Source organism: Chaetura pelagica, unplaced genomic scaffold (assembly GCF_000747805.2).
Source record: "Chaetura pelagica isolate M959 unplaced genomic scaffold, ChaPel_1.0 scaffold47, whole genome shotgun sequence".
Lineage (NCBI taxonomy): Eukaryota > Metazoa > Chordata > Aves > Apodiformes > Apodidae > Chaetura > Chaetura pelagica.
The window spans coordinates 4,823,498-4,832,250 of NW_009954140.1; the positions used below are offsets into that span (position 1 = coordinate 4,823,498).

The 8,753-nt window shown below is 42.6% G+C and overlaps 1 protein-coding gene across 1 annotated transcript in view; it reads left to right on the forward strand.

Annotated features, from left to right (window-relative positions):
- The first annotated feature begins 746 nt into the window (after window positions 1–746).
- PRKAR1A (protein kinase, cAMP-dependent, regulatory, type I, alpha) overlaps window positions 747–8,753 on the forward strand; it is a 13,456-nt gene continuing 5,449 nt past the window's right edge. The window contains exons 1-6 of the mRNA XM_010002799.1: window positions 747–783; window positions 1,675–1,853; window positions 6,705–6,878; window positions 7,505–7,596; window positions 7,815–7,876; window positions 8,414–8,480. Of these exons, the coding sequence (XP_010001101.1) occupies window positions 1,677–1,853; window positions 6,705–6,878; window positions 7,505–7,596; window positions 7,815–7,876; window positions 8,414–8,480 (572 nt within the window). The 5' untranslated portion in view covers window positions 747–783; window positions 1,675–1,676. The remainder of the gene's footprint in view (window positions 784–1,674; window positions 1,854–6,704; window positions 6,879–7,504; window positions 7,597–7,814; window positions 7,877–8,413; window positions 8,481–8,753) is intronic.

Consider the following 8,753-nt stretch of genomic DNA (forward strand, 5'->3'; position numbering starts at 1 on the left):
TCGCTCGGTGCGCCCCGCGGGCCCCCCCCCCCGCCCCGCTGGGCTGTGGCTCCGGAGAGCGGCGAGTGGCCCCGGCCCTGCGGGGAAGGGCGGGCCCGGGCGGTGCGCGGCGCTCTGAGCGTGAAGGGCTCGGGAAAACCTGGTTTTTGCCAGGAGCGGGGGGGGGAAAGAAGCTTATAAAAATGTTTTCATTGTTTCTTTGCGATTTCCTGCCCTGGTCTCGCCGCTCGCCTGAGCAGCCGCGGCCCCTGCCCTCTGCCAGCAGCACGGTGCTGTCTCCACACAGGCTGTCATTTGCCGGCTGCCCTGGAGCCGCCGGGTTTCTCTGGGGCTGTTAATTAGGATTGACCTTCACTGGGCGAGTTGTCAAAACAAAAGAAGTAACTGGAGAACTTTAAGGCGCTTTCTCAGTCCACGTGAAGCCCGTGCTTGGTGTTTATGCAACACATAATACATCTGTGCATGCTTAAGCAGGGATTAAGTGTGACAAGAATGAAACCTGTTTAAAGTGTTAGCCATTTCATATTAACTCTAGTCCTGTAATCTCCAGCAGCAGAATTCAAGGGGGTCCAGTGTTATGTTGCCTATGTGATGTGGGCTGCTCAGCATGCTGCCTCTGTAGGGTGACATGCACAGGATGACTGCACTGCTTGGCTTTTCAGTCACTTGTCATTTCTCAAAATTCTCTTGTCTGAACCTATTTTTTCCCCTTTCAAAAGCTGATCCTGGGATCAACGTGTTTTGCTGCATATTCATAAGCTGTTGCTACTGACCCTGTACCAGGTAACTTGCTCTATAGTTCATCAAAAATTCCTTTCCTGTTTCTTCAGCTGTCTCTGAGTTAATTGTTGTATGAAAAAAATGACATGAACTGTATGTTAAAATGTTTTAAGATGGTTCTGTAACCTAACCTGGAAGGGAGGAAAAACCTGCTTCAGAATGTTTCTGAAGGTGTTACAGCTGGCACTGAAATCTTAAAGTTTACTGAAATCTTGGCTTCTAATAGATATGTTTAACAATATACTCTTGATTATTGGCAGTTGAAGGAATGTTTTTGAGGTTGCAGTGTATCCACAGGGATCATTAGGGAGCAAGGACCAGTGTAAACTAGAGACTAGCTTTTTAGGAGTAACACTCCTAATTCCATAGCTTCCGTTAGAGGAATCTGCCTTGGCATTTGGTGAACTGGCTTTGGCTTCCACCTTCACATCTTTGACATCCTAATGCTTTTAATACTGTCCTCTCAGATTCCCATTCCCACCCATCTCCTGGTCACCATCCACGTGACCCCACGCAGCTCCAGGAAGGGGGTTTCCAATCCTCCGAAACCCTGGCTTTAATCAGCAGGAAGTTGAGGTGGGAGCTGCCCTGATTTTGGGTGCTCACGGGGATTGAGTTGTTGAAGCTTTTCCAGCTCCATCAGAGGCTTTGCCTTTTGAGCCTGTGGCTACAGAGCACCCAGATTTTTAAATTCCAGGTGCTAAGGAAGTTCATAACTTTCCCTTTCACAGTTTAGCTTTGTTACTGGTCTTGGAGATAAAGGTGCTTTTATGCTGTGATATCAGTGAGATGATAATACAGCATAACTGTCTTTTAGGCAGCATAATGTGCCTGACAGTGTCAGGCAGCAGCATTTTCACTAGTTACTGAACCTTTTCTTTCCCTTTTCTTCAGCCATGGCAGCTTCCAGCAGCAGCAGCAGCGAGGAGGAGCGGAGCCTTCGGGAATGTGAACTTTATGTCCAAAAACACAACATCCAGCAGCTGCTGAAGGATTGCATCGTACAGTTGTGCACAGTCAGACCTGAAAGGCCCATGGGATTCCTCAGGGAATACTTTGAAAGATTGGAGAAGGTAAAAAAACATATGGTGGGAGTGGAGCAACCTAAAGTTATGTTGTGTCTTTGTGATTTAGAGGCTGAGCTTCAGATTTGATCACTGTTAGTGGTAGTTATTCAGGCCTAGCTGGACTCAAAGGGTAGTATTTGCATTCCAGGAGAGCAGGGCCTGTTCCTGCCTTCTCTGGGGAGTTTGGTTTTGGTGTTTTGCTTTGTTGTTCCTCTTGTGTTTGTCCTCAAGGTCTTTTTGGTGTTTTTGTTGTTGGAAGCATTCTGGGATCTTGGGGATGGAAAGCATTTTGTCATCTCAGTGTTCATATTTGAAGGAGTGGTTTCACATTCTTTTGAACTATTTATTTTATGCATTTATGTCTACACAGATAGTAAGAGAAAATGGGAGGTCTTAAAGGCTAATGCAGAGGAGAAGTTAGATACATCAGCTCAGTTCAGGATGCACCATTAGGAAATAATGTAGCTGTGACCTTGTAGAGCAGTCATTTACTGGTGCTGCTTTCAGTGCTTGTTGTATATGGGAGATAGATCTTTTCTCTTTTAATTTGAGCTAGTTACTAATTGATGAAGTGAAGAAAAGATAAATTAACACTAGAGATCATAAATATGCATAGTGGAAATTGCATTTAATGGGAGTGTTCAAAGTGGATATGAGAAAATGACCAAATGCTGGAAACTAAGCTATAACTCACAGTGTATTTGAGGAACATTTTGCTTATTAAATGAGCAAGAACTCTGTAATATGTTTGACTTCTTGTGTGGTTGCATCTTGAGGGGATTCTCTTTGTCCTTCTCTGTTACCTGCCTCCTTCCTCACCTTGGATTCTTGAGTTTCTAAGTATTGATGACTTTTAAAATAGGACAAGTGTTGATATTCAAAACTTTGTAGAGTAAACTGTATTTCTGCACTTAGAATAAATTATAAACCAATCCATACGTAGGGATAGAAAATAGGAATAGCTGGATGCTTTCATGTAGTGGAACTTACGGTCAATGTCCAGTATTTAAGGCTAAAGGAAACTTCATTTGCTTTTAGTAAGGCAACCAGTCCAGCTCTGAACCTAATCACATCCTTTCTAGAGTGGAATAACTCTTGATAAGTTTATCCTGGAGCCAGTAGGCTGGCTGTGCACCCTGTCAGCCTACAAGGAAGGTGAAAATGGTTACCTAATGTTTTTCTCCTTAAATTACTCTTACAATTTTGGTCAGGGTCTTTTACTGTGGGTTATGTTGGCATGGGTTACATGTGCCCACTGGTGCAGCTGCAGCTACAAATCAAACTGTAGCATTTCTCCTCTTGCCCTCTTGAATTTATAAATTGCTCCAGCTTTTTCTCCAAGTCATTTCAGCATTCCCTTTAGTGGGTTGGTGTTTAACGTGGTACCTTAATAGCCCTTGAGTAACAGAACTGTGAACATCCTGTGCTGTTTCCTCTGACATCCCTGTCTGGGAAGCATAAAAGCTCAGTCCTGTTATTAACCAGCTCTGACCTGCTTCTTAATGTTTGAAAGGGAATTGGCTTCACCTGCCAGAAGTAACATCTGTTACATCTGCTGCAGCAGAGCAGCTTGTCACTATACTTTCTGAAGCTGTTCATGGGTTAGGCTGGATGAAATTGAGGTTGATATGCAGTTTTTTTGTTAGTTTTAAGATTGCTTTTTGAAGGAACACTGTGTAAACTGAAGCCAGTTTGGTATTTTCTCTCTCTTTACCCTGACAAGTCATCTCTTCTACAGTGCACACACTGAGCTGGTTCACTCTCATGTTAGTAAAATACATTGAAGATATTTAAACACACATTTCAATTTCTGTTCAGAAACATGAAAAATACTGCTTCTGAGATTGTTCTAGCTACTGTGGGAATGAAAATGTCCTCTTCTGAGTTACAGAAGCTATTACATTAATCAAATTACTGCACATTGGTTGTAGAAATGTGTTTATTTTATCTGTTTGTGGGGTACCAAGGCCTCTCCTCTTTTTGCTGTGCAAATATGTCTGGTAACACCAGTGCCTAATAAAAGCTGATGGCTCTCTGGTGCTGTAGTTGGCTGTGTAAGGGGTTTAAGCTATGGAAAATGAATGTGGGGAACATTTTTACAGCCTGTCAGATCAATCTTGGATATTGGACAAGGCTGCCCACTGGGATAAGTGCAGGTTTGACATACTGTGTGTAATGCAGTTATGTGCATATTGGGCTTTATAAAAGCTGGAGTTACGAAGTGTGATTGACATCTAGTCACTGTCCCTGTTCCCACCACCTGCCCTGCCTTCACAGAAACACACCTGGATATTGTCCTATCTTCTTAAGTGTTTCTTCTGCAAAACATGGTAGTCAGGGTGGATATACTCTGCAGTTGTGACTTTATGGCTTTTAATGCTGTTTTTTTAGCTTCTGAGTGTGTTGTGATTTTTTAATATGTGGAGAGCTGGTATAAATGAAATACTAATTAGCCAGAAGAAGCTGAGACTGTTTCTGGTGTAATGACAATTACCAGATGCCAGACTCTATAGTGTGTAGTACTATATTCTAAAATTGTGAAGGTCTTTCTCCAGAGTTGGTAGATTTAAATATGAATATATGAAATTTCATCACTTTAATATATATTACTTATAGTAATTTAAATTGACTTAACTATTTCTTGTCAAGAAAAATAAAATTTACATTTAGTGGTCACAGACACAGATAAGTCTTTGAACTGCTTCATCAGCTGAAAGTGTAGGATTGTTGAATCATGGAATGTTTTGGGCTGGAAGGGACCTTAAAGATCATCTAGATCTGACACCCCTGCATGGGCAGGGACACCTCCCACCAGCCCAGGTTGCTCCAAGCCCCATCCAACCTGCCCTTCCACACTGCCAGGGATGGGGCAGCCACAGCTTCCCTGGACAACCTGGGCCAGGGTCTCACCACCCTCACACACACCCTCAGACAAAAGAATTTCCTCCTGATGTCTAACCTAAATCTCCCCTCTTCTAGTTTTTATCCGTTACCCCATGTCCTGTCACTGCCCTCTCTGGTGAAAAGCCCCACTCCAGCTTTCCTGGAGCCCCTTCAGGCACTGGAAGGTGCTCTGAGGTCTCCCAGGAGCCTTCTCTTCTCCAGCCTGAACAGCCCCAACTCTCCCAGCCTGTCTCCAGAGCAATGCTGCTAGAGCTCTTGGATCATCTTTGTGGCCTCCTCTAGACTCTCTCCAGGAACTCCATGTCCCTCTTATATTGGGTTTTGCAGAACTGGACACAGACTCTAGGTGATGAACACTTGGATGTGATCAATAGCCTGTCTTTATGACTAATTTTTTTTAAATGCTGGTAATGGCTGCTGGGCCTTTACCTTGCAGAGACTGAGCAGTTTTTGGCACACAGCTCCCCAACTGAACACTGCTGAAGTGCTTCCGTCTCTGAAAGTTACAGGATCTCAATATTTTATAGTTTATGTGATGCTGGAAAAAATACATCAGCTGGTGTTCACTTATAAAAAAAAGAATCAAGTTTTTAATGGGTGAAGCGTTCTGTATACAAAGGAGCAGTGTGTTTCTGTGGCTGGTTGTGTGCCCACTGTGTAGAGAGGCAGTTTAAACCAAACACTCCTGCTCAGGCTATTTTTAACAGCTCCTCAGTTGAGACTTGTTTCTCTAAAATCAGGCATTAGGAACAAGGGTTTAAATAAACTTGACCACCATCATTTGGAAATGTAGCACTATTTTATCAATGGGCAAAAAGCAGGAAGTGAAAGGTAATTCGATGGGTCAGTGTTTGCTCTTTGGCTTCCTGAGAGGTGTAAAATGTGAACTCACTGTTCTGGTTATCTGAGGTCTCTCTCCTCAAAGCAGTGCTGCTACATGTAGCCTCTCTGCACCTCCGGAGTGGAGCACAACCAGCTGGGAGGGATGTGGTTTGATCAAGGACACTGAAACAAACCCAAAAGTGCTGGGAGCTCCCAGAGAGCAGATCACTGAATCACAGAATGATTAAGATTTGAAGGGACCTCAAAGATCATCATGTTCCAACCTCCCTGCTATGAGCAGGGACACCTCCTATTAGACCAGGCTGCACAAGCCTCATCCAACCTGGCCAAGGTTGGCTTTTTTTGTTTTGTTTTTAACTGGATTTGGTTGTGTACAGAGAAGAGTGAAATTTCTGTGTCAGGTTAATTAGGCTTCATTTTCTTGTGAGTAAGCTGGCCTTCTACAGTATCATTTCAACAGAGCACAGTAAGTAACTGAGGGAAATAAGGAAAATGTGTCAAGTTGTGCAAAAATTGGCAGATGTGTGGTTTGCAGAAGAAAGGTCTACTGTGTGGCCACTAGCATCCTTCCTTCAGCTCTTCTGTAAGCCCTGTTCATATTTCTTTCTCCTAAAATAACTGTTGGTTATTGAGTATCAAGTTGGTCCATGACTTGACCTTGTTTCAAAAGCTTCTCGTGTGACACACGGATTTGTGAGGAATTGCTCCTCTGTCTTTCAAATCAAAAAAGGCTTAACACCTTGTGTGAAGGCAGGAGATGCTGGGCTTACAGCTGGGAAAGTGGCTTTAGCATTTGAAGAATATCTTCATCACCTGTTGAATACACATGGGGAAAGGAGAGTCAGCTCTTTTATACTGCTTTAATTATGAAACTATGAGTGTAACTCACTAAAAGGAGCACCACTGTGATGTGAATGGAAGGCATATCTGAGATCTCTCTTGAAAGGCCTTTGATCTTGGTTGCTGCTGTCTCCTGTTTGCCTTAATGTCAGAGTAACAGGACACAGGAAGCTCCCTTGCACTGGCAGGCTCAACTGGGACACGTAACAGAGTTTGTTTTTTTTCCTGTGCTGGATTATGTGACACAAACATGTCTTCCTTCCTGTTTAGGAGGAAACAAAGCAGTTGTTGAACCAACAGAAGTCTGGCTCTCGCTCAGACTCCAGGGAGGATGAAATCTCTCCTCCTCCCCCCATGAACCCGGTGGTGAAGGGTCGAAGGAGACGTGGGGCCATCAGTGCTGAAGTCTATACAGAAGAGGATGCTGCATCTTATGTCAGAAAGGTGCCCTAACTTTTAAATGCTGCTAAAAATTGCATCTACAGTCCCGAGAGTTTATCTAAGATGACCTTCTACCCAGTGTATTAAATAACACTGAGTTCCTGTAGCCTGCTAAGTCTTGTGATAACTGTAAGAAGCAGACCTCTGGGTATACACAGTGGGAGGTTAGAATAAACTGCCATGCAATTAAACCACTTAAATAACTTAGACCTGTTCTCTTTGAAGCAGTATATACTTAGATGTACATATATTTATATATTATATATATAAACAAAGTGTTTCCAGTTATTTGACAGCTGCAACAACATATTTTAGCTCGATGGCAGAGCAGAGGTGCTGCAGTTCCTAGGAAAACACAATTTTTTCTGCTTTGAACAAGTACTTGTTCTCTTGCAAAAGAACTTAGAAACTTAGCATGCAACGATGCTTTTACAGTTGCGTACAATAATGCAAGATTTTATTTACCTTCTGCTGTAAACATTGACTCTGGTTTTAGATCTATAGTGCTTGAAAGAAACTGGAAAAAACCTCTCAGCTAGTGTTTTATTGCAATTTAAATATTTTTTTTTTACACTAGGGAATGCAGGAAATTTTCTTGAAAATAATTAGTTTTTCTGATTATATCCTAGGTTATTCCAAAAGATTACAAGACTATGGCAGCTTTGGCAAAAGCTATTGAGAAAAATGTGCTGTTTGCCCATCTTGATGATAATGAAAGAAGGTAGGAATCCATCTTTGTGTTGTTAAAGAAAGTTTCTTAAAGTGCAGGCTTCAGAAGAGCTAAGTGTGCCATGATGTACAAAGATGTCAGGCCTCTTCAAAACAGTCAGTGTGACCATACAGAGGTTGTAGGAAAAGTATTGGTGGATGGGAGGTTCAGAGAGGTGTGTGTGTAGTAGTTGTCCAAGCAGTTACCTAATTTTTGTCTCCTCTTTCCAGTGACATCTTTGATGCAATGTTCCCTGTCACTTACATTGCAGGAGAGACCGTTATACAGCAAGGCAAGTGACAGTGTTTACACTGATGAATAAGTTGGAGGTGGCAGCAGATTCTGGCCTAGTGCTCTTGTTGTTTTATTGTTGGTGGTTTTTTTTTTTGTTGTTGTTTTGTTTGTTTGTTTGTTTTTACGTACAACATTGTCTGGATGCAGGGACCCTTTCTTGTTACGTTACCTGGAGCACAGCTCACACTAGGCTGAGGAGTGGAGCAGTTGTGGTTTCAGTGCATATATTACCTATTGGAGAAGCATCATTTGATGGCTCTGTAGAAGATATGTCAGTTTATGGATACAGTATTGATTTTCAGTAATCCTGGAAATGCTGCTTATCTCCTGCATACCTGTAGGTGTCCTCTTTCACGGGACTGAGAGGAGTGTGAAATCAGCAAAACATGACATTTCCACGTGTGCAGATTTTGCCTCTGCCAACCTTTCTAGATTGTAAAGATCAAAGCTGGTGGAGATGCCAGTTCTGTGAGTCATGAATGCTTGCACAGCTTTACTCTCCTTGTGTGTATTCACTTTTTTTCTTCTTCTTTAGGTGATGAAGGTGATAACTTCTACGTTGTTGATCAAGGAGAAATGGATGTAAGCATTAGTGGTAGTTGGTTAGTGACATGTTGGTCCCTAGTAGAAGAATAGCCTGATATTTGTAGGTCTCTCTTGCAGGTCCTTCCTTTAGCAGTTTTTCCTATAATCAGATCTTACTTGTAGAAATTTATTCTGCATTGAAGCTTCTTTGTTCTTTAAGAGCTTGGTCTGGCTGCACAGACACTGAGTTGTGTTGAGTTTCAAACCGAATGATTCAGACACCAACACAATACTAATGCTTTACAAGTGCAGGGTGGAGCTCAGCTGAGATGTGGGACAGGCCTGAAGAG